This window comes from Mustela putorius, unplaced genomic scaffold (assembly GCF_011764305.1).
Source record: "Mustela putorius furo isolate JIRA1106 unplaced genomic scaffold, ASM1176430v1.1 tig00003853_pilon_pilon_pilon, whole genome shotgun sequence".
Lineage (NCBI taxonomy): Eukaryota > Metazoa > Chordata > Mammalia > Carnivora > Mustelidae > Mustela > Mustela putorius.
The window spans coordinates 24981449-25007863 of record NW_025422005.1 but is presented as its reverse complement, the minus strand read 5'-3'; the positions used below and the strand labels follow the sequence as shown (position 1 = coordinate 25007863).

Sequence of the window (26415 nt, the reverse complement as noted above, 5' to 3'; positions counted from 1 at the left end):
TGCTCTATCTTGTACATCTCAATTCTGGTATTCTCATCTTCCTTTTTTAATTGAAATATAATTGACATGCAACATAAGTTTTGGGTATACAACATAATGATTTGGTATTTGTATGCATTGTGAAATGTTCACCACAATAAATCTAATTAACATTCATCACCATACACAGCTTTAGAATTTTATTTCTGAGAATTTTTAAGATCTAGTCTCTTAGGAACTTTCTTTTTTTTAATTGTATTATGTTAGTACAGTGCACCATTAGTTTTTGATGTACACTTTTGCTTTGATGTACATTTTTGATGTACATTTTTATTGTATTATGTTAGTACAGTACATCATCAGTTTTTGATATAGTGTTCCATGATTCATTGTTTGCTTATAACACCCAATACTCCATGCAATCCATGTCCTCCTTAATACCCATCACCAGGCTCACCCATTCCCCCAACCCCCTCCCTTCTAAAACCCTCTCTTTGTTTCCTAGAGTCCGTAGTCTCTCATGGTTTGTCTCCCACTCTGATTTCTCCCCCTTCATTTTTTCCTTCTCCTAATGTCCTCCATGCTATTCCTTATGTTCCACAAATAAGTGAAAACATATGATAATTGACTTTCTCTGGTTTTTTTAAAAGATTATTTATTTATTTGACAGAGAGAGAGAGAGAGATCACAAGTAGGCAGAGAGGCAGGCAGAGAGAGGGGGGAAGCAGGCTCCCCACCGAGCGGAAAGCCCAATGCGGGGCTTGATCTCAGGACCCTGAGACCATGACCTGAGCTGAAGGCAGAGGTTTAAACCACTGATCCACCCAGGTGCCCCAACTTTCTCTGTTTGACTTATTTCACTTAACATAATCTCTTCCAGTCCCATCCATGTTGATGCAAAAGTTGGGTAGTCATCCTTTCTGATGGCTATGTAATACTCCATTGTGTATATGGACCACATCTTCTTTATTCATTCATCTGTTGAAGGGCATCTTGGCTCACATTTTGGAACTTTCAAAGTATTAGTATTAGTAACACAGTTTTAGGAACCATAGTCACTGTGCTGTACATTACATTCTCTGACTTATTAATGTTTGTTCCTTTTGACCTCCTTCACCCATTTAGCCCACCTCCCATCCCCTGCCTCTGGCAACCATAAATCTATTCTCTGTATCTAAAGGTTCCATTGTTTGGGTTTGGGTTTTTGTTGTTGTTTTTTTTTTTTTTTTAGATCCCACATATAATTGAGATCACATAGCATTTGTCTTTCTCTGAATGGCTTATTTCACTTAGTATAGTGCCCTCGAGGTCCATTTATGTTACCACAAATGGCAAGATTTCATTCTTTTATGCCTGAGTAACATTCCACTGTATATATACACTACATCTTCTTTATCCATTCATTTGGCAATAGGCACTTAGGTAGCTTCCTTGTTTTGGCTACTATAACTAATGCTGCAGTGAACATAGGGTTCTTTTCAAGCTAGGGCTTTCATTTTCTTAAGATAATCTGGCATTCTAATCTTATCAGTGGTGTTCAGTTACAATTTGGTGTTTCAGAAGAGGGAACTTGCAGACTGAAGGGGACAAGTTGGGGACAATTGCTGTGGGCATCTATAAATAAGATGCAGCTGGGAAAAGACTAGAACTGGCCCTTATTTGGGAACCTGTAGCCAGTGCAGACAGTCCTAGGATGACAGGTTGTCTGTTCTGTGTTATGTTTGCTATGTGTACCACCTTTCTGCCAGAGACACCTTGGGTATGTCCTAAGGCAGTGAAGAAATAGGGAGAGGTGTGCACAAGAGGCAAAGAAGAAAGAAAACAGGTATTATTGCATACCTGCTACATGCTGAGCAGTTTCCCAGGTATTATCTCATTTAACTCTTAAAACAACAGGTATTACTCTTCATTTCACAGATACTGAAAATGTACAGCAAGGTGGGTAGGCATTGTCTGCTAATGTCAGGTAGTTGTGCCAACAGGAAACAAACTTCAGTAGATAATGCAGGCTTTCTTTTCTTCTCTACCTGTCACTATGGCAAGCTAGCACGTGTCCTGTGATGACAAGCCATCCCTTTGCAGAGTTGCTGATATGTTTGTTCTTCCCACAGTGGTGTCCTGTGGCCATCCGGGTTCCCCACCCCATGCCCAGATGTCTGGGGACAGCTTTACTGTGGGAGCAGTCGTGCGTTACAGTTGCACCGGCAAGAGGACTCTGGTCGGAAATGCCACCCGTATGTGTGGGCTGGATGGACACTGGACTGGCTCCCTCCCCCACTGCTCAGGTATGGAGATTGGCATGAGGGGGCAGGGTCCTGTGGAACCCTTGGCTTGGGGGAGGTGGACAAACTCCCAAGATGTGAGTGTGACAGGTGGGCAGGAGGGAAGCCAACCTTTTAGATCCCCATCTCATAGGCAGAGAGCACAGCTATCAGAGGTCCCAATTGGACTTCAGCCTTTGGTGGTCTGAGCCCAGCTTCTTCCCTTTGGTCTGCTCTGGCCAAGCCCATACAACACAGTGTAGCAAAACTAGGAAGAATGAAAATTTGTGAGGTCCCCTGTGGTCAGAATCCTGTCCAGACACTTGTTTCCATACGTTTCTGAGAAGAGTCCAAGCCTCCCTGTTGTTGGGCCCAGGTCCAAATCCACCCCCATGTTCTTTCTTCCCTGTTTGGAACTCCAAGGCCCGAGCCTGCTTCCCTTTCTTTCTTATCACTGCCTCCTCCCCAACTTGTCTTGTGTCTAGGCTGCCTAGTTTCCCCTACTGCCCTTATACATCAATCTCAGACTTTTCCTATTAATAAATTTGTTTTAGTATTAATCTCTATGAGGATACTGACAGATGTTATCCAAAGAGCAGATTTAAGAATGTGACAAAGCTCTTGCGTCCATATTATACAAACCAGAAGTTCATCTATAATGTCTTAACGGAACAAAATATTTGAAATTGAATTATCCCACCAATGACAGAAATCACTAACCCAAAAATTAGTACCCTTGAACTTGGTCTCCTTTGAGATGAGCCTGCCTGGCCCCAGAAGGGATCCCATAAGGTGTGTCAACCCCAAGAAGTCAACTGCTTATGTAACGTTATGTTCCTCAGGGGTCCACCTTGGCATTGATATTAACCCCCATCCCTTCCCATGCCAGACCCCCTCTAGAGGTGAGAATCCCAACCTCCTTCTCTTACAGACAACCTCCTTCTCCTTGGCTTGGGACCTCACCCACAAGACATGTAGCTTTTCCTGCAATCTGAGTTCCCAGATTATCTGACTCCCAAAATTCAGGACACTTCCAGAATATTGAATCAAATATTGATTGGGTCTCCCCAGAAAGAAGAAATTCCTCAAGTACTGGCCACTGTTTCAAAGGGCTGCTGGCTGCCTATGACAGTTCTAGATACATCACTCTATATTACCACCCAGGACTTCAGCCCCTCACCTTTATTAATCTCATAAATCACTCACTTCATGAATTGGGTGGAACTATGTATTAGCCATGGAGACCCTTTAGCCTGGACTAGAGGAAAGCCTAAGAACCAGGCCCCTAACTTCATTCTGTTTGGACTTTTGGTGGAAGTGACTTGGGGAGGTTGGAATGGAGAAGACAGAGTCCTGTCTCCCGAATTATCCACAGAGCAAGTTCCAAGAGGAAAAGAGATTCCAAAGAGGAAAGACTTTCATTTCCCATCCAAATGCAAATGCCCCAGTCTCTTCTGTGAATTGTCCCTTTATGTAGATTCTCCCTCTAGACATTTCTCTAAGGTATTGGGCCAATCGTGTTCTTAAAGCCTATTTTATCTATCTTGGGGATCTTTGTTCTCCATGGGAAATGGAAGTGCAGGAGAAAGAAGCCAGAAAGAAAGCCTTGAACCTCTCTTTCTTATTAACGTATATAACCCAACCACACAGCCATTCTGCTGGTCCAAGTTATGGAATCCAAAATCTTTTCTCAATGTAATTTCCCTTCTCTGGAGTTGTGTTAACAGATACTGAAAAATGACCTACTTGAAAAATGACCTGCCCCAGAAACAATTCTGGGACAGAGAACTAAGCTAGAAAACCTCCAAAACCCTTATAACCCCGAGCTTTCCTAATTTTGTGACTTCCTAAATACCAGTTCTGCATGTGCAAAAAGGGACACTCCCTTAGTCACACCAAAGGTCAAGGGAGACTAGAAACAAGCTGACTCTCTGGGAACATGAAAAAGTAAAAAGCAAGAAAGGACTCTTCAGAGGGCATGGACCCCACCCATTATGGCATATGTTGCATTCAGCTGTTTTATAGCTGATGATGAGTATTCTGAAGAATACTTTGCAGTCACTTCTCCCATGTATCCATCAAGAATGACAAACACTTCGGAGACCAGAATCATGGGCAGAGTTTTCCTGGTGACCTCTAAGCACAGGATTAGAAGGGATTATATTAATGCTAAGGCTGAGAAATGAATGAATCTTAAATGCTTTAGATAAGAAACTGAGAGGTGTGAAGAATAAAAGATTAGGAAGTAACACTAGATGTGCACTTGTGAGTAGAATATAATTCCTCCCTTCCTGAAACTTACAGATATCATCTTTTGCAGCACTAGCTCCCACCAGTCCTAAGAAATATGCATTCAGAAATCCAAGGTCACATTTCTGAGCCTCATTCTGTATGGCCTGTGCATTGATGATGCATAACAGAATATAAGTGTGTGGGCTATCAGAACATATAGAAATTTCTAGCATTTGAGACATGCTTCAGGTTGTTCATTGTCCACCTCTGCAATGTCACTGTTTACTGATATACCTCATAGAGGATCAACAGTTACCATGTGCCCCTATGGTACGATATTCTGTCTCAGACCCCCTTATGTCACCAAAAAAGCCCAAACATTATGGTGAGGACTATTCTGTCAGAATAAGCTCCCAGAACCAGAGACCTCCACCCTCAGGCCTGTTGTTCAGGCTCCAGCTGAGGTCACCTAGCCATTGTGGGAGTTTGTGTTCTCATCATCAGAGCTGCCTTCAGGGGGACTCTGTGCAGCCTGTTGCCTTAGCGGCACTCTGGAAAACCCCAAGAGAGAAGAAAATCTAGCCACATGTGATGGGCCTTCTCTTCCCAAATGTTTGAGTTGAAGGTTGAATGAATCCTCCTTCCTTGGTAGAGAGCAACATGGGATCATAGAGTATTCTCACTGTCTGAAACTGAATGAGAAAAGGAAATAATTCCACGATCGAGAAGAAGAGACATAAATGGTAGATGGTGGGGTATAAATGACTTAAACATTTATTTACTCCAACAAACTAAACGTGCTTATTCAGACATTACCATTTGATGCCCGTACATGTTGGTTCCTGAGGTGATACATGCCACATCAGATGGCACTCTGTCTTCTCATGAAGTTGCCATTTTTTCCTTCATTTTCCTCTTCCTTCTTCATGCTTCCCATGGCCTAGTCTGATCTTATGATGGCTCCTATACAACTCTGTATAATGAGGGGTGCTGGTTCCCACAAGCCTCAACCTGGTGGCTTTGTCTCCTGTTCTTTACCCTCCTCCACCTCTTGGGTGGGTCTGTACAATACCAGGACCCAGATGAATACAGAAATGTAGCAGGAGGCAAAGAGCAAAGAAAGAATGGAATGTGAGAGTCCAGAACATTTCATCTAGAATTCACCTGTGTTACATAGTTGGTGAATAGGGAATCCTCAATGAATGCCCCAGGACCCAGATTCAAGCCAAGCTGTTGGGAAGACAAAACTACACTAAGGAGTTTAGACTTTAACCCATGTGGAGATGTTTCAGTAGGAATTAAGATCAGATGGTTGGTGGGGCGCCTGGGTGGCTCAGTGGGTTAAGCCGCTGCCTTCGGCTCAGGTCATGATCTCAGGGTCCTGGGATCGAGTCCCGCATCGGGCTCTCTGCTCAGCAGGGAGCCTGCTTCTCTCTCTCTCTCTGCCTGCCTCTCCATCTACTTGTGATTTCTCTCTGTCAAATAAATAAATAAAATCTTTAAAAAAAAAAAAAGATCAGATGGTTGGTGATTGTTCATTGTCAAGGTTTGAGGATAAAGTGGAAAATGGGTTACAGGGAGAGTTTAGGAGGTGGGGACATAAGGAGACTCTCACAATAGCTGGGCAGGTAAGCTAAGATGCTGGAACTGGGGACAGAGAGGGTGCAGAATCACAGATATTGTGGAGAAGAGGTAAAAGGAAGAAGGAAGTGATGTGGCCAGCTTGGACCAGTGACATTCCACACTGTCACTGGCCAGAGAGCAAAGGCCAATCTCCACCACAAAACCTCCCCTCTGCTTTCTTCCTTTGCTATGTGGTCCCTGGGACTTACCCATGAGCTCAGACCTTGGTATTCTCTGACCTCTGAGTAGTAAGTCATGAAGTAAGGCAGGAAGTAAGGTCCAACTAACTGGGGCAAGACAGTCAGTTTTCACCCCCCTTATTCCTGAGGCCCAATGCCTCCCCTTAGCACTGGCCCAGGGTCTTTCTCAGTTCCCCACTTCCAGCTCTTCCATGCTAAAACAAGAGGGTTTGTTTGATTCTGATCCGTAGGAACCAGCACGGGAACCTGTGGTGACCCAGGGATCCCAGCCCATGGCATCCGTTTGGGTGATAGCTTTGCCCCAGGCAGTCTGATGCGTTTCAGCTGTGAAGCTGGCCACATGCTCCGGGGATCGTCTGAGCGGACTTGTCAAGCCAACGGCTCATGGAGCGGCACACAGCCTGAGTGTGGAGGTAATGTATGTGACCATTCTGCTTTTCCCTTTTGCCCACCCCAGCTGCTTTTCCCCCAAGTTGCCTGCTCCTGAGCACCTGCCCCCACACTCGCAGACAAAATCCACGGCCCCGTTGGAACCCTTGGCCTGGAGGATAGTAGTCAACAGAGAGTTCTCAGTCATGCTCACTAGTAATCCAAAAATAAACATAATCCCCACCCTCACCTAAGAGGGGAAGAAACCAGAAGCAACAAAGTTTAGCCCCATTTATTCATTTATTTCCCATACAGCACAACAACCATGTGCCAAATACTGTATTAGGTGCTGGGGACACAGTAGTGCCGAGACGGACACACCTCACCCTCTTGGAGTTTAGTTTAAGGGAAGAGACTGTTACACAGATATCCAAGGTGCCAAAGAAATACAAATCTCATTTTTAAAAGACCCTTTAAAGGTAATAGAATTCCCTACTGATGTTTCCTGAGGTAGCTCCAGGGGGAGAAATTAGATTTCTCCACACAATCTTGAATTTCTGAAAATAACTTTATTTTAAAACCTCTCTCCCCAGAGTCCAACTTTTTTTTTTTTTTTAAGATTTTATTTATTCAGAGTCCAACTTTTTGTACCTGCTCCCAGGATCTCTCTGTCTCTCTCTAAAATACAGCCTGCATAGCACTCTCTTAATGAGGAATCTGTGTAGCCGCTGAGATAAGGGTGTGTGAGAAGGTGCTGGAAGAGGAAGGAAACCATATGAAACAGTCACCTAGCAAGGGGGGCCTGGGAGTCGAATAGGGAACCGTATCATTGCCAGACAGCACCAAGGGCTCCCCTAAGTGAGAGTAGTCAGCACTGGCCTGTGTTTTTGTTCAAGCCGCATTTTGCTCCAGAGGTGCAGACATAGGGTAGGTGAAGCTGTGGGTGTACAGTTGGGGGTTTTATCAGGCAGCTAAGACGTTGGCAGTAAGTAGCAAGTGAGGAGAGGTTATATGCAAGGGAGAGGGATTACGATGGATTTATGCTGGGTAAGTAGGGAGCAGGTTTATGAGTGGAGTAAAAGACAATGAAAAGTGGTGGGATCCGTGGATTATCAGTGCCACTGGAACCAAAATATCCCCAGAGAATGAATCCCAGAGGGTATGAGCTGAAGAGATAAGGGGCAGTGGTGAGGGAATGGACCTTGAAATTAAGGTTGCAGTGTAAGTCCTACAGAGTGCGGGGAGATGTTCTGGCCCCTGATCAGGGGACACCTGCCCAGGAAAGGCTACAGATGGAGCCAGTGCCCTCTCCCACTTGTCTGCCTGAAGTCCTGCCTTGTGGAGAGTGCTTTGGCAAAGTTAGTTTCCACGGGACTTTTTTTCAAGTAGGCTCCACACCCAGCAGGAGCCTGAACTCAGGACCCTGAGATCTATACTTGAGCTGAGATCAAGAGTCAGACGCTTAACTGAGCCCCCCAGGCACCCCTGTTTCCATAGGATTTTGTAGGCATAGTTAAGAGGTCTATGGTAGTGGGAGAGTATGTTGGCAAGGGGAGAATTTAGTGCATTCTCAAATATCCACTGTGACTCGGGTCCCCTTTCGTGCCAAATACTATAGTAGGTATCCCAGCCTGGAGTCAGTCACCATGCCAGGAGTGTTCGGGAACAGAAAGTGGGTGGCTTAGAGTATGGACCTGGAAGTGAATGTTTGTTAGATGAGTGTGTGCATGATATGGACACATTCTTCATGACTTTCCTTGGTGAGTTCCCACTTACCTTTTAAGGGACTACTCAGATTCCTACCTTCAGCCCCAATAAGCTCCTCCCTTCTTAGTGTTTTTTTTTCCCCTTCATGAATAACAATTATTACATCATATTTTAATTCTACTGTTTATAAGTAGGTCCTTAAGATGGACTAGGCTCCTGAAGGGCAGGGGACATGACTCCCTAATTATGTTTCCAGCACCTAGGCAGCACAAATATTGTTGAATCTGTGGGTGTTAAACACTACCTGTTGTGCTCATTATATAGGAATCATTTGTAGATTTGACTTTGGGACCACATAACATAAATGTTGTATACACTAAGCAAAGTAAAATTAAATCAAAGATTAGAAACAAGCAATCTCTAAATAGCAAAATCAAAATGAAAACAAATGAACTTAACTACTTATCAAACTAGTCACTTAACAATCCAGAGAATTATTTCAAATGACTTGAAAAAAGTGGAAGTTGACCATGGCATATGTGCCCTGAGGACAAAGAGAATGACAATAAAATCTTCAATTGTTTTTCAGCAATCATATTATTAGTAATAATATTGACATTACTATCCTGAAACTTTTTGAAAACAAATTAAAATTATCTGCCATTAAGAACCAAGATTTTCAGCATTAAAGAGATATAAAAATAAAGAAGTTAAGAAGACTCATAATCCTAAATTTGGATTGGTAACATCAGCATAAACTCATAATGGATTTTCAACTTAAAAAGTTTTTTTCCCAGCTCTATCCATTCTAGAAATCTGTATCAATGACCAGCTCAGTATCAATGAGTACCCTTAATTTTCAGATTACATTTTTTAAATCCATTCTCCATTAAAAGAAACCAGAACTCTTTAGAGAAATGACTGATTCCAGGACTGGGGCAGAATATACAAGATGAACATGGAACATCTTGTCCCTCCATCAAGGAATCTAGCATAGACAAGTGGGATTGTGTCAGAGGAACACAGAAGCCAGCATGGAGAGGCTCCCCTTATCCAAAGATGGGATAATTTAAGCATCAATAAGAATAATTGTGGCAAAAAGAAAAAAAAAGAATAATTGTGGCTATACCTTGGCTAATTGGGTTTAAATAAATTTTTTTAAAAAGAAGAATAGTGGCAATGGATGGCAACATAATAAAATCAGTTTAAATCCACGTCAAAGATGACTACTTTGGAGCTCTCTAGGAAACCAAATCATTATTCTAACATCGGATAAGAAAGAAAACCAAACACTATCCAGCCTTCCTTTATGAATTGTATTTCAGGAAAAACAAATGTTTGATGATGGGTAAGTTCTTTATTAAAGAACTCTATTTATTTATTAAAGAACTCTAGCAAAAAAATAAAATAAAATCTTTAAAAAAGATTATCTGAAATTCAAATATTAAAAAAAAAAACTCTAGCTAATGCAGAAAGAATTATCAAATTAGATATCACCATTTTCTGTCCCCTAATGAAATAACAAATCTAGTCAACAATCAGTGCTTCTTAAACCATTGAGTGAACCACAAAGGGGGACTCTGTAACACCAGGAGAGGCAGGCTTACCTGAATCCATTCGATCAGCCTCAACATCACGAGCAAAGAAACAGCCAGACATCCTGTGCCTCCTGATGAGGTGCAGTAGGAAAGACAGGACCACCTATGAAACACCCTTGCTAAGAACTGAACTTGACTCAAAGGAACTGCAGGGGACAGAGCAACATGGGGAAGAGCACCTCACTGGTGCACTTAGCAACATCTGGGAAATGGGAAATTGCACTGGAGAATTTACAGATAAATTCTGGGAGAGGGAACAGGGATCTCGGAATTCAAAGAGGCTGGGATGCATGCCTTTTCAAAGTCATATTGGATCATGATTCAAACAAATCAACCTTAAAAAAAAAAAAAAAGGCGGGAGAGATTACAATTGCGGTCAGTTAGGCACGGTTGGCTATTTGGCGATATTAAAGAATTGTCTAAAATTTTAGGTGGGATAATAAAACAGGTAAAGTTTTCACTTCTCAGAAAATTAACAAAAAAAAAAAAAAGAAGAAGAAGAAGAAGAAGAATTCAGCTCTCTCCTTCCCCTACGGGGGCGAGATGATCAGACACAAAAGCAGCCTGAGAGGCATTTCAATCCACAGTGTCCTGATGTATGCCGTCTGGGCCGCTCTCAGCCCCCCGGCTGACCCCCACCCTGGTTCTGGTGAATAATGCACTTCTCTGGCTTCCTAGTGATCTCTTGTGGGAACCCCGGGACTCCAAGCAATGCCCACGTCCTGTTCAGTGACGGCCTGGGCTTCTCCAGCTCCATCGTCTACGAGTGCCGGGAAGGCTACTACGCCACAGGCCTGCTCAGCCGACACTGCTCGGTCAATGGCACCTGGACAGGCAGTGACCCAGAGTGCATAGGTGAGAGCCCAGGCCCTCTGGGCTCCGTGGCAAGTGGTGGCCAAGGCGATTGGGCTCCTCCATGCCAATGAAGGCTGTCTGTGGGAGACTGGGAAGGCTGGCCACAGTGTGGGGTCTCACTCCCAAATGACGGGGTCTATTTACTGAGCACATATTGTGTAACCACCACTGAGCTAAGTGTCTGATTTGATTTGCATCATGTCATTTGGTTCCCATCACAGCCCACTTGACATATAAGATGACTGAGGCTCAGGGAGGGGAAGGGTGTATGTATCTGCTATTCCTCAGGCTCTCAATAGTTCCTTAGGCTTCCTTGTTCTCTTCTGTGGCAAACTCCTACGGCTATTGCCTTCCACCATCTTCGAGGGTTTCTCTCAGCCTTGGACCCATCCCCCACCAATCCCCCCGCCTCGCTCTCAAGCCTCATATAGCCCCATAGGTCCCATTCCCTGCTCTTCTCTGGGGCAGCCCCAGAACTTTTTCCTTGGGAAGTAAGTCACTGTGGGTCCCAGACAGAGGGAAGTAGTAAGATAAAGGTATCTGAGAACACCAGCCCTTTCTAAGCCCTAGCCTATGATTTCAGGTCTCTCCCTAAATCCCATGTTAAGTTCACTTCTGTTTCGAGGCCAGAGCTCACTCAATACCATAGCAAAGATATGACCATTGCAAGGTTATAAGACCCTGCTTCTAAGCTGCTGGCCCTACAGAGGCCTCCTAGGCAGAACAACAGGTAATAGCGTGCGCCCCTCAGTGGACAAATTGTCTGCCGAGGTCCAATAACACAGGCTCTTCTATCTGAAAACCTCCTCTCTGAGCCCCAGCCTCATTTGGGAACTAGGCTCTCTGGTACTTCCTCTGAGAGGAGTGGGCTTTGAATAAGGATGGTCCTCATAGCCCAAGTTGCTGGGGTGCTGAAGGATGGTGGGGGCAAGGACAGTACGGATGTGGGAGGGCCTTCGCAGAGAGATGTGGCCAGAGGGACTTTAGAAAGGGCAGCGCCCAGCCAGGAACCTGGGAAGTCAGGGCATCTCTGATCTGATTCTTCCCTCCTGGACTTGTGCAGGGAATACTAGGGATGGCATTGGAATGCTGGGGAGAAATGAGGTCTGTACCTAGAGTAAACCACGCTTTATCTCCCTTCTCCTAGTCATAAACTGTGGTGACCCTGGGATTCCAGCCAATGGCCTCCGGCTGGGCAATGACTTCAGGTACAACAAAACCGTGACGTTTCAGTGCGTCCCTGGCTACATGATGGAGTCACATAGGGTGTCTGTGCTGAGCTGCACCAAGGACCGGACATGGAATGGTACCAAGCCAGTCTGCAAAGGTGTGTCTGAGGGCTGCTCATGTGGACACAGGGCCAAAGAAGATACAAAAGTGAGACATGGGCCTTGAACATGTAGCAGGGTGGGAACAGAGGAGGCAGAGCCCTAGTACCATCTTGTCATGGGGGGTGTGAGGTGAGGACTAATCCCTGAACATCTGCAAGGAGGGAAACAGAGGTACCAAGGTAAGTCCTGGGCTCTGAACATCAAGGGAAGGATTATGCAGACAAAGGAGAGGGTTGTCACACTTGAGGGCATTGTAAAATACAAAAGAACCCCTGGCTTCCAAACTAAGAGGGAGCATTCCTGATTCTCCCTGCTTAGCCTAGACTCTCAGTAGGTACAAGGTAGCCATTGACATTGGTGCTGGGGAGTTGGGCCTAGGGCCTGCCCTAGGATAGCACTGGAACTCAGCGTGCTTTGGTTTCCCCCTCTCCCCAGCAATCATATGCAAGCCACCTCAGCTCATCCCCAATGGGAAAGTGGTGGGATCTGACTTCATGTGGGGCTCAAGCGTGACATATGCCTGCCTGGAGGGGTACCAGCTGTCCCTGCCTGCGGTGCTCACCTGTGAAGGGAATGGATCCTGGACTGGAGAGTTGCCTCAGTGTTTCCGTAAGTTTGCTTATGAACAGGGCCTTTGTGCATCTTATCTGCTGGCTCCTTTCCCTTCCCTCCTCAGAGCTCTGCTATTGGTAGGCCTAGAGTAGGTAATAACTATCCCCCCACCAAAATCAGGGAGCGGCTTTGCCAAAGACACTCTTAAAGGGAGTTTAAAAGAAAACAATGAGAATATCCCACTGAGCCCTGGACACCATGTGGAGTCACAATGAAAGGAAATTAAGCCAGAGAAAAGGGTGGTGTTTCTTAACATGAAAGGTTGTTTACTGGATGGATAGGATAGTAGTTCCCAAAGATCTGGAAGGCACTCATGCTGGAAATGTGCCTGTCTTTATGAAAAATAGCCTGCAAAGAAAAGGTTCCTGGAGCATACATGATTTTTTGATGAGAGAGTTTATTTCTTATCCACCTGGCCGAATTATGACCCCAAGAGCCCAAGTCTACCCCAGAGCTCACGTCCTCACTTATTCCTGTCACACCACATAATTGGACTCTGGAAGATTCTCTCAGTGTCCATGCTTTGGACAAGTAGAAGACCTAATTTTTTTTCTTCTAGGCATTTATCTAATCCTGTAGAAAACTATCAACATACTCATGACATTGTATTGGTACTTCTGAAAATTTGCTTCAGTTTGGGAAATTTCAGCAGGAACTGGGAGCAGTAGTTCAAATGTGGACACAGGAAAGGCAACACTGGGTGCCTGGTCAGCCCCTCAGGCCCTTTGTACACCTTCAGAGAAACATTAGGAAGGTAGCAAGTCTCAGAGTTGAGTCTGGACTCGGAAACCCTGCTTTTCTTCTTGAGAAAAAGCTAAATTGCCTCTGAACAAGGAAGTATGGTCATCATTAAAAAAAAAATGTAAATGTATCTGAAAATACAAAGAAGAACATAGCAGTCCTGTGAACTCTGGATGCCCGAAGAGTTCTTGACTGTGCTTCCACCCCAACCACAATGCTTTGGACAGAGAGCAGTACGGTTTTCTGCAAATGGTATTAAATCATGCTGTGCAAGCTAGTTTGTGACTTGCCTTCATGGATAGGCCATCACCACCTTTTTTAATCCACAAGTGGTTTAATCTTCTCCTACTGGTCATAAATTTAGGTCTCTCCAGTTTAATCACATGAGAAGCAGTTCTGCCACCAATGTTCTTGAGGATAACCTTTCTTTCCTCTTGTGGTAAAGTCCTAGGAGAGAGAAAATGCTGCATTCAATATGTCTTGACACATGTTGCCAAACTGTCTTCTAGAAAAAGAGTCCCAACTACTCTCCCACCAGCAGTTTCTGAAAATATTCCTTGACTCACAGCCTCATTAACAATGAATTTTGACAATATTTTTTTAATAATTACCAGCCCAAGAAGTTTAAAAAGGTATCTCATTGTTTTCATTAGCATCATGTTTCTTTTTTTATTAATTACTTTTATTAACATATAATGTATTATTTGCCCCAGGGGTACAGGTTTGTGAATTGTCAGGCTTACACACTTCACAGCGCTCACCATTTCACATACCCTCCCAAATGTCCATAACCCCACCACCCTCTCCACACCCCACCTCTCCCCAGCACCCCTCAGTTTGTTTTGTGAGATTAAGAGTCCCTTATGGTTTGTCTTCCTCCCGATCCCATCTTGTTTCATTTTTTTCCTTCCCTACCCCCAAAATCCCCCACTCTGCCTCTCAAATTCCTCATATCAGGGAAGTCATATGATCATTGACTTTCTCTGATTGACTTATTTCGCTCAGCATAATATCCTTTAGTTCCATCCATGTCGTTGCAAATGGCAAGATTTCATTTCTTTTGATGGCTGCATAGTATTCCATCATGTATATATACCACATCTTCTTGATCCATTCATCTGTTGATGGACATCTAGGTTCTTTTCATAGTTTGGCTATTGTGGACATTGGTGCTATAAACCTTCAGGTGCACGTGCCCCTTTGGATCACTACATTTGCATCTTTAGGTTAAATATCCAGTAGTGCGATTGCTGAATCATAGGGTAGCTCTATTTTCAACTTTTGGAGGAAACTCCATACTGTTTTCCAGAGTGACCTCACCAGCTTGCATTCCCACCAACAGTGTAGGAGGGTTCCCCTTTTTCCGCATTCTCTCCAACATCTGTCGTTTCCTGGCTTGTTAATTTTAGCCATTCTGACTGGTGTGAAGTGGTATCTCATTGTGGTTTTGATTTGTATTTCCCTGGTGGTATCAAGTTTCTTATCAGCAAGACGGAGCTCCTTTTTCTTTGTCATCTATTTGTGCTTCTTATTCATTGAGCTGCCTCTTCCTAGATTTGGTAACTTCTTATCAAGTCAGTCTTTAACTAACTTCTGATTGGTTAGTCTAGACTCCCCAGCTCTCATAGAGGCTTCTATTAGCATAGGCTGCTGGTCCTGTTTTCTTTTTTTTTTTTCTAGAATGCATCTTTTTTTTTTTTTCGTACTTCTTTACTAGTTTCATAGAATTTAGTGATTCATCAGCCTTCTGATGTTCATTACATCAGTGTTCATTACATCACATGCCCTCCTTAATGTCCATCACCCAGTTACCCCATTCTCCCATCTCCCTCCCCTCTAGCAACCCCCAGTTTGTTTCCTGTGATTAAGAGTCTCTTTTGGTTTGCCTCCCTCTTTTCATCCTATTTTATTTTTCCTTCCCTTCCCCTATGTTCATCTGTTTCAATTCATAAATTCCACATATGAGTGAAATCATATAGTATTTATCTTTCTCCAACTAACTTATTTCTCTTAGCAAGTACCCTCTAGTTCCATCCACATCATTGCAAATGGCAAGATTTTGGGGGTGGGAGGGGGGACTTGAGTAATATTCCATTGTGTGTATATATATACTACATCTTCTTTATCCATTCATCTGTTGATGGACATCAGGGCTCTTTCGATAGTTTGGCCATTGTGGACATTGCTGCCATAAACACTGAGGTGCAAGTGTCCCTTCAAATCACTGTGTTTGTATCCTTTGGATAAATACCTAGTAGTGCAATTGCAGGGCTGGCTGTAGGGTAGCTCTACTTTTAATTTTTGGAGGAAAATCTCCATACTGTTTTCCAGAGTGGCTGCACCAGCTTGCATTCCCACCAAGAGAGTTCCCCTTTCTCCGCATCCTCGCCAACATCTGTTGTTTCCCCATGTTAATTTTAGGCATTCTGGCCGGTGTGAGGTAGTTTCTCACTGTGCTTTTGATTTGTATTTCCCTGATGTCGAGTGATGTTGAGCATTTTTTCACATGTCTGTTCTTTGGAGAAATGTTTGTGCATGTCTTCTGCGCATTTCTTGGTGGGATTTTTTGTTTTTGGGTGTTGATCTGATAAGTTCTTTCAAGATTTTAGATACTAGCCTGCTTCCATTTTATTTTGTATATGATTATGAACCTCTTGACTCTGTGTACACACATACATTCACATTATAGCATGAAGGTTGTTCTTCACGCTTGAAGTGACGTCTTGGGGAACTGTAACTCTGCTAGTCAGTGTTCTTGTAGTGTGCTATAAAGAAGTCAAATATATATATATTTTTAATTTTATTTTATTTTTTCAGTGTTCCAAGATTCATTGTTTATGCACCACACCCCGTGCTCCATGCAATACATGCCCTCCTTAATACCCACCACCAGGCTCACCTAACTCCCCACCCCTCTCCCCCTAAAACCCGCAGTTTGTTTCTCAGAGTCCACAGTCTCTCATGGTTCATCTCCCCCTCCAATTTCCCCCAATTCACTTTTCCTTTCCTTCTCCTAAAGTCCTCCATGTTATTCCTTATGCTCCACAAGTAAGTGAAACCATATGACAATTGACTTTCTCTGCTTGACTTATTTCACTCAGCATAATCTCCTCCAGTCCCATCCATGTTCATACAAACGTTGGGTAATCACTCTTTCTGATGGAGGCATAATACTCCATTGTAAATATGGACCATATCTTCTTTAACCATTTGTCTGTTGAAAGGCATCTTAGCTCTTTCCACAGTTTGGTGACTATGGCCATTGCTGCTATGAACATTGGGGTGCATATGGCCCTTCTTTTCACTACATCTGTATCTTTAGGGTAAATACCCAGTAGTGCAATTACAGGGTCATAGGGTAGCTCTATTTTTAATTTCTTAAGGAATCTCGACACTGTTCTTCAAAGTGGTTGCACCAACTTGCATTCCCACCAACAGTGTAAGAGGGTTCCCCTTTCTCCACATCCTCCCCAACAATATATTTATTTCTAACTTGCTGTGCTCCACACATATTTTCTGTGGCCAAGCGCCTGACCATTGAGATGTGCAGTAACCTTTCAAATTCTTATCACTGTTTCCCAACTTTGCAACTGGGCCTTCTGCAGTGCTTGGTACTCTCACTTCCCTCCTCCAGACTGCATCTCTTCCTCCATAGATCTTCTTTTGGACCTAGTCACTTTCTTGCTGTATTGCTGCAAACATATCCCTCATAACATCACTTTTTCGTCTTATGTAACTCCCTAAACGTGGGCAGGGATTTTGTCCCCATACTGTAACACATCAGGATCAAGTTCATTTTCAGCCTCACCACTTCCTACGTGCTTCCCCAGACCCACTCAGCTCTTTCCGTGCCACCTCCCATTTGGCTGGACAGCTCCCCTGTCTTAAGTAAAGCAGCTTCAAGTTGACTTCTTCCCTGGATCCCACCATTTCCAAATGTACAACTTCTACTTCTTCCCCTGAGTCCCTAATGCACCTGTGTACTTTCAACAAATTTTATTGATGCTCAAGCCATGTTATTTATCTGTATCTTTCACCTTTTATACCCTCCTGGTTTAACCAGCTTAGATTCTAAGATCTCAAGAGGCAGGGCTCATATCTATAGACTTATTTGGTGCCAGAAGCAGCAGAAAATCAGGACCTGAAGAGGTTTGTTAAATGCTCTTTGAAAATTAATAGAGAAGAAAGTGAATTTAATTCAAGGCAAAATGGGGATGAGGAAGAGGAGTTACATTGTGCTGTTAGGTTTGCTCTGATTACCCACATGTGAACTCCTCCACTGAGAGGTCACAGCATGTCAGTCCATTCACAGAGATAACATTTTACATTTCACAGGCTTTGTGCTGCCTCCTCAGGGGATGTTTGCACACATGGTCACATCTGATTCTCACAACAAGATATCCTGAGAGGCAGGCAGAAGTCCCTTCTCAGGTGGCTAGTGGGGAAGATAAGACTTAGGAAAAGGACCTGACCTAGTGTGTTAGTGACAAAGTCTAGTGTGAAAACAGTCATTTCTCCACACAATTTTCTCTAAAATTTCTACTCAAATTTACAGCCTGTATTATCACCATGAGAACTTTTAAAACAGGAAAAAAGATAGACATAAAATTTAATTTTGCATTTTAGAGTGCTTCAGTCAATGGAACCCCAAAGCCACATATAATCGGCACAAGGCTCTTTCTTTTAAGTAGAGCACATTCACAGAGTGCGGGGGACACATCTGGCCACTCCTCGTGGCAGCTACGAGAACTGCTGCAGGAGTGTTTATGGGAAAGAAGTGCAAACTCCCTGTGCTTTCCAACTGGCACAACCCAAGCGTACTGGTTGCCCCATGGCCTGCTCCCGCCACACCAGACACCACTGGCTCTTTGTTATGTGGCATCTCTGGTCTTGAGAGCTGTAGAAAAGTATATTGTTTCTAAGAATAAAAACACAGATAGAATCCCTTTATTTATTTATAGATGCTTATTTTCAAGGCATCAAAATCACATTTGCTGTCAGCCCCCTTTAGAACACAGGCCCGTCTCTGCAGTGTCCTAAGGAAGTAAGCATTTTTAGTAAACCATATGTGCAAATAAGACGCTGAACAGAAGGGACAGAAGAGGGACCTGTGTTTATTCTGTTTGCTGTCACATGATCATTCTTTAGGCAATCTCTCTGCAGATCTCAGTGAAATGGGCACGTGCATACCCACAGCAGTGTAAATGCAAACCCTTTGGAATGACATTCGGCTTATACACCAGGAGCTGCAAACTCACTCAAACATACTAAGTCCACTTCTAGAGGATCCCCACAAGAAAACATTAGCAGGGAAAGAAGAGCCACATCTAATGGTATAGTAATAGAAAATGCCTAATATAATGGCTACAATGAACAGCAATTACGGCACAACCTCTCATGGCAAAATGATGTAGCCAATAAGTGATAATGGTGTCATAAATGTGGAAACTGTTCACAGGCTAGTAAGTGAACAAAGCAAGGTCCACACCACTGGGAAGTGGGGTTCACAGCCACACACAAGTTTACATATGACTCAGCGAAGACTAGAAGGGAGTGAGCATGAAAATGGGAAAAAGTTGTGGGAAATGAGTTGTAGTTGACTTCCTCTCAATTTAACTTCCTATAATGTTGCTTCATTTCTTGGGTGATTATTAACAAGCATCTTGAATATGGGAAGGAGAGGATGCACAGAACAGCAGGTGTGTGAGGGAACGGTGACTATTGACTCGAGGCTGCCCCTGTTGGCAGAGTCCAACTGGCACTTGGAGGAGAGCCAGCCTAGGGTGACAGACAGGGCTCTAGAAAGCATCTCGGACCGGCCTTTCTCCCTTCGTCTTCCCAGCTGTGTTCTGCGGAGATCCTGGCGTCCCAGCCCGGGGCAGGAGAGAGGACCGAGGCTTCTCCTACAGGTCATCCGTCTCCTTCTCCTGCCAGCCCCCTCTGGTGCTGGTGGGCTCTCCACGGAGGTTTTGCCAGTCCGATGGGACATGGAGTGGCACCCAGCCCAGCTGCATAGGTGAGAGATGGTCTGGGAAAGAGTGGGCAAGCTGGTGGGCGTCCTCCTGAGCTTCTTAAAACTTCTTAAAGTGAAGTTGAAAATACCCAGAGTGAGTGTGCTTCCAGGAATCACATAGATGGTGCAAGGGTATGACTCGGGAGGAGCCATAACAGGTGTGGGAGGCAGGATGTGGCTCCATTTTTCCCTCCTACACCTGTGTCTCAGAGTGAGTGGACGCAATGAGAGCCTCACTGACCATGGGGTCTGTTTCTCTGTTTTGCAACCTAGACCCAACGCTGACCATGTGTGCAGACCCCGGTGTGCCGCAGTTCGGGATACAGAACAATTCCCAGGGATATCAGGTAATGAAGTCAGCCAGGATCTGGCCTTCCTGCCCCCTGCCCCTGTCTATCATTGTCAGCCTCAGGGGCTCAGGGATCTTCCCCGAAACAGCATGGGTGGAAACAAGACCTTGGAAGCTAGAGGCAGAAAGTGTTCTGTGTCTTTGAACCATGCCACGTGGGAGCAGCCTGCAGAAACAGAGGCACTGACAGCAATCCGAGAAACAGACACAGAAGAGATTCTCACATAGTGATGCAAACACTTCCCAGCAGCCCCCTGCAGTTGGCACAGGCAGTTGTGGGAAGACAGAAATGAGTGAGACAGACAACCTTCTGTCTGCATGGCACCAATACACTCCCTACAGATACAGGGCTCAGAGTGGTAGGAAGGAGCAAGTGCCACACAGCAGGCAGGCTCCATGGGAACATCTCAGAAAGAGCTTCAGGAGGAGGCAGGGATTTGGACAGCCTGGGATGGGACACTTGGAACAGAGAACAGGAAGCCCAAAAGGTGTGTTCAAGACAGGACAATTAGGGGCGCCTGGGTGGCTCAGTCGGTTAAAGTCTCTGCCTTCGGCTCAGGTCATGATCCCGGGGTACTGGGATCAAGCCCCGCGTTGGGCTCTCTGCTCGGCGGGGAGCCTGCTTCCTCCTCCCTCTCTCTCTGCCTGCCTCTCTGCCTACTTGTGATCTCTATCTGTTTGAAAACAACTGGGCACCGTCTGTTAAAGTTAAATAGTCACACAGTCTGCAACCCAGAAGCTCCATTCCTGAAAACTAACCCCAGAGAAACCCTTGCATATATTACCGAGATCTGAGAAAAACTGTGAAGTCACCACAGTGACAATGAATGCAGGACTACATTCCTGCATTGAATACAGATCTACACTACATGGATGAATCTTAGAAACATTGAATCAGATGATAAGATGACATTGATCAGATGATCAGATGATAAGGAATGCAGGACTACATGCCTGCAATGAATACAGATCTACACTAAATGGGTGAATCTTAGAAACATTGTATCAGAAGATAAGGTGGAATGATGCTATTTCTATAAAGATTAAAACTACGAAGGACTTATGATTAGAGATATATGTGCATGTGTGTGATAGAATTATTTTCTAACAAAGCAAGGAAATTAAAAACACAAAATTCAAGATAGTCTTTACTGCTGATGGGGAGCCGAGGAGCGAGGAACAACGGGGCAGGGAAAGTTGCAGAGAGTAACAAGTGCGTTGCTAATGTTAATGTGTCCAATTTCTTTATAATAATTCCTTTCCATGTACATTCCATATATTCTTTTGCATGCATCAAATAGCAAGTAATAATTTTTTATAAAAGAAAAAGCCACAGGTCAGGTCACCTAGGGCCCTTGAGGCCATGGTAAACATTTTGGATTTTATTCTAAATGTCACAGGAAACCATTTGAAGGGGACTGTGATCCATCATTTGAATGCTGCAGAGAGAGTGAATAATGGGTTAGAACAAAGGAACCTGAACAAGTAGGGCATTGCTGCTGTGGCTCTGGGAGAAGGGCGAGGTAGTGACAGTGACACAAAGAGAAATGAAGGGGTCAGGATGGACTGTGGAGGCAGAACCAACAGACAGAGGCAGAACCAAGACAACATGCTGATGGATTGGAGTGAGGGGTCGAAGTAAAGGCAGGAATCAAGACTTCCTTGAAGGTTTTGATCGGCACACCTGGATGGACAGAGGGGCCATTGCTGAAAGAGAGGATGACATTCCAGAAGAAGTGGAAGGGCCTGGAGGAAGGGAGTGGAAGTCAAGTGTTTCACTTGGCATTGGAATTTTGCTCCCATAGGTAAAAGGGACATGCGAGTATTTCCAGCTGGGAAACTGGGACATCAGAGTTGCCGCTTAGGAAGCCGCCATGCAGAGGGCAGAGGGAGAGATGGAGCTGGTGGTTGCAGGGGTGTCATATGGGACAATGAGGGCTGGTGGACGCGGGGCTGGGGGAAGGGACAAATGATCAGAGGTAGAGATGGTAGCAGGGTGGTGAATCTGCCCAACAGATACTCATTAAGCAAGTGCCAGGATCTTTGTGGAAGCTCTCTATAAGAAGACAAGTCTCCCTTAATGTGTAGACTCATGGAAGAGACACACACAAGTCATGATTCTGTGTTGGGAAGTGTGTCCCATTTTATAAAAGGCTTTCAAATCCAACACTGCATTTGACTGTCATGACACTGTGCTGTATGCATGGTGGGGCCAGTAGTCCCTCATTCTGCACAGGAAGACTTGGGCATTGAGTTCCCAGCAACTTGTCATTCCATGAGCAAATATCAAAGCCAGAAGTCATACCAGGGTCTTCTGATTCTGAGTCAGGCATCTGTCCGCTGCAGCAGAGCATGCTCCATCTGAGAAGAGCACTGCTCTGGCTCGGGGCTTGGGTAAGGGCCAGTGGAAGAGGTACAACAGCTGCCTCAAAAGGTAAATAATATTTAACCAGGCAGAGAAGTGGAAGGAAGTTTCAGGTGGAGGCAAGGGTGTGGGCAGGAGCTGGGTGATGGGAAACTAAGTAGTCAAGTGGCAGGGTATGAAGCATCACTCACTAGGAGGGGATGAAGGAAGCTTCCATCCTCCCCACAGGTTGGAAGCACAGTGCTCTTCCGTTGTCAGAAAGGTTACCTGCTTCAGGGTTCCACCACCAGGACCTGCCTCCCCAACCTCACGTGGAGCGGAACCCCGCCCGACTGTGTCCGTGAGTGCAGACTTCCCCTGCACCTTGACAGTTCCTCTCAGCAACACATTACCTCCCCCAGCTGGGCACCCAGATGCTCAAATGCTCTGAATGACAGGGAGCTCATGACTGGGACCGATATTGCTTTCTTTGTAGTCCTTATCCCTTGGGGACTCATGGAAGACATTTCCACACAAAAGCCTTTCTGATATTTGAAGGCAATTCCTATGCCTTAGCAAAAAAGAAAGAACTTTCCAGTGGCAGCAAAAACTCACTGCTACAAGGTTGCCCCTCATTAAGGATTTCAGGCTTTTGACCATAATTACTGTTCTTTCCCTAGGAAGAGTGCTACAGGCCCCCCAAGGATGACTAAACCAGAATCCATGTCATCCCCATCCCGGTCATAAATCTAGACCTCAAGGCTGGGGTTGGGGGGTAGTTTTGGGGAGGGGATGGGATACATGAAAGGGGCCTAGAGGGGAAAGGAAGGGGATGTTCCATGTAGGAACAGGAATAATCAAAAAGCTTCCTAAAGACCCTAATCTCCCAGGTCCAACACTGTCTTTTCTCTCACCCAGCCCACCACTGCAAGCAGCCAGAGACGCCATCCCATGCCAATGTTGGAGCCCTGGACTTACCCTCTATGGGCTACACACTCCTCTATTCCTGCCAGGAGGGTTTCTCCCTCAAGGGTGGCTCTGAGCACCGCACCTGCAAAGCAGACGGCAGCTGGACAGGCAAACCACCTATCTGCCTGGGTGAGTGTGCCCCCTGGCAAACCTTTCCAGGGTGGGAGGCCAAAGGTGACAGCTGAGCTTGAGTGGAAGTCAGCAAAAGAGAAGGAAGGAATATGATGTCCAGGAGCTGGATCCTGCTTCTGAGTTTCTGAGGTATTACACCTCTAGGAGATGAAACCAGAGCAGTCCAGAGAGACACATAGTGAGGCCATCACAAGTTTTATTTTGCTACCTTCTGCCTGGGTATAAAGATTGATTGGTTGGTGGTTGGTTGGTTGGTTGGTTGGTTGATTTGAGAGAGAGAGAGAAAGAGTGTGTGTGTGCATGTGAATGCACAGTCTATCTCTTTCTCTCTTTCTCTAAAAAAAAAAAAAAAAAAAAAAAAAGGTAGACTTACCTTAAAAAAATAATTGTTTCACTCAGCATAATCTCTTCCAGTCCCATCCATGGTGCTACAAAAGTTGGATATTCGTCCTTTCTGATGGAGGCATAATACTCCATAGTGTATATGGACCACATCTTCCTTATCCATTCGTCCGTTGAAGGGCATCTTGGTTCTTTCCCCAGTTTGGCGACCGTGGCCATTGCTATTATAAACATTGGGGTACAGATGGCCTTTCTTTTCACTACATCTGTATCTTTGGGGTAAATACCCAGTAGTGCGATTGCAGGGTCATAGGGAAGCTCTATTTTTCATTTCTTGAGGAATCTCCACACTGTTCTCCAAAGTGGCTGCACCAACTTACATTCCCACCAACAGTGTAAGAGGGTTCCCCATTCTCCACATCCCCTCCAACACATGTTGTTTCCTGTCTTGCTAATTTTGGCCATCCTCTGGTGTAAGGTGATATCTCAATGTGGTTTTAATTTGAATCTCCCTGAGGGCTAGTGATGATGAACATTTTTTCATGTGTCTGATAGTCATTTGTATGTCTTCATTGGAGAAGTGCCTGTTCATATCTTCTGCCCATTTTTTGATATGATTGTCTGTTTTGTGTGTGTTGAGTTTGAGGAGTTCATTATAGATCCTGGATATCAACCTTTTGTCTGTACTGTCATTTGCAAATATCTTCTCCCATTCCATGGGTTGCCTCTTTGTTTTTTTGACTGTTTCCTTTGCTGTGCAGAAGCTTTTGATTTTGATGAAGTCCCAAAAGTTTATTTTGGCTTTTGTTTCCTTTGCCTTTGGAGACATATCTTGAAAAGAAGTTGCTGTGGCTGATATCAAAGAGATTACTGCCTATGTTCTCCTTTAGGATTCTGATGGATTCCTGTCTCACGTTGAGGTCTTTTATCCATTTTGAGTTTATCTTTGTGTATGGTGTAAGAGAATGGTTGTTTCATTCTTCTACATATAGCTGCCCAGTTTTCACAGCACCATTTATTGAAGAGACTGTCTTTTTTCTACTGTATATTTTTTCCCGTTTTGTCGAAGATTATTTGCCCATAGAGTTGAGGCCCATATCTGGGCTCTCTACTCTGTTCCACTGGTCTATGTGTCTGTTTTTATGCCAGCACCATGCTGTCTTGGTGATCGCAGCTTTGTAGTAAAGCTTGAAACCATGTAGCGTGATGCCCCCTGTTTTATTTTTGTTTTTCAACATTTCCTTAGTGATTCGGGGTCTCTTCTGATTCCATACAAATTTTTAGATTATTTGCTCCAGCTGTTTGAAAAACACCAGTGGAATTTTGATCAGAATGGCATTAAAAGTATAGATTACTCTAGGCAGTATAGACATTTTAACAATGTTTATTCTTCCGATCCAAGAGCATGGAATGGTCTTCGATCTTTTTGTGTCTTCAATTTCTTTCACGAGTGTTCTGTAGTTCCTCAAATACAGATCCTTTACCTCTTTGGTTAGGTTTATTCCCAAGTATCTTATGGTTCTTTGTGCTATAGTAAATGGAATCAGAATTGATTCTCTAATTTCCCTTTCTGTATTTTCATTGTTAGTGTATAAGAAAGCCACTGATTTCTGTACATTGACTTTGTATCCTGCCACGTTGCTGAATTGCTATATGAGTTCTAGTAGTTTGGGGGTGGAGTCTTTTGGGTTTTCCGTATATAGAATCATGTCATCTGCGAAGAGAGAGAGTTTGACTTCTTCATTGCCAATTTGGATACCTTTTATTTCTCTTTGTTGTCTGATTGCTGTTGCTAGGACTTCTAATACTATGTTGAACAAGAGTGGTGAGAGTGGGCATCCTTGTCGTATTCCTGATCTCAACGGGAAGGCTGCAAGCTTTTTCCCATTGAGGATGATATTTGCTGTGGGTCTTTCATAGATAGTTTTGATGAAGTTCAGGAATGTCAAGCAGAGAGAGTTAATTCTCATATGGTTTCACTTATTTGTGGAGCATAACAAATAGCATGGAGGACATGGGGAGTTAGAGAGGAGAAGGGGGTTTGGGGAAATTGGAAGGGGAGATGAACCATGAGAGACTATGGACTCTGAAAAACAATCTGAGGGTTTTGAAGGGGCGGGGAGTGGGAGGTTGGGGTACCAGGTGGTGGGTATTATAGAGGGCACAGATTGCATGGAGCACTGGGTGTGGTGCAAAAATAATGAATACTGTTATGCTGAAAATAAATTAAAAATAAATAAATAAACAAATACACAATATCCTTTAAAAAATAAAATAAAAAAAATAAAGACTGAAAAATAAAATAAAATAAAATAAAGCAATTGTTGACACTGTTTATAAGTAATAGTTTTTGGCTTCCTTAATTCAGTCTACAGAACAGAAAGGAATATTTAAATGAAAAAGAGAAACAGAGAACAGAAGAAATAGCCATGCATCTATTCCTTAACTGGCATTTTAAATGATTTTGAGAAATAAAAAATGGGATTACTTGGAAAAAAAAATAATTTTTTGTAGCCTAACATATGATCTGTCCTGGAGAATGTTCTATGTGCACTTGAGTAGAATTCATCTGATCTACTGTGTAAGTTAGGCCCAGTGTTTCCTTATTTATTGGCTGCCTGGATGATCAATCTGTGGTTGATAGGAAAGTATTAAAGTCCCCGCTGTTACTGTGTTGCTATTTCTTGGTTTTGGGGGTTTTTTTTTTTTCTTTTGTCCATTCAGCCACTCTCTGTGTTTGTATTAAAGAATTTAGTCC

The 26415-nt window shown here is 44.0% G+C and overlaps 1 protein-coding gene across 4 annotated transcripts in view; it reads left to right on the top strand.

The window, feature by feature from the left end:
* The window catches only part of CSMD2 (CUB and Sushi multiple domains 2), a 600967-nt gene that overhangs the window by 555714 nt on the left and 18838 nt on the right, over positions 1–26415 (top strand). For 3 of the 4 annotated variants that reach the window (XM_045064162.1, XM_045064161.1, XM_045064164.1), the window contains exons 56-64: positions 2091–2264; positions 6526–6708; positions 10648–10824; positions 11972–12151; positions 12591–12764; positions 19351–19524; positions 19795–19868; positions 22464–22575; positions 23133–23312. In XM_045064162.1, the coding sequence (XP_044920097.1) occupies positions 2091–2264; positions 6526–6708; positions 10648–10824; positions 11972–12151; positions 12591–12764; positions 19351–19524; positions 19795–19868; positions 22464–22575; positions 23133–23312 (1428 nt within the window). The remainder of the gene's footprint in view (positions 1–2090; positions 2265–6525; positions 6709–10647; positions 10825–11971; positions 12152–12590; positions 12765–19350; positions 19525–19794; positions 19869–22463; positions 22576–23132; positions 23313–26415) is intronic. The other variant, XM_045064163.1, reaches the window with a different exon arrangement.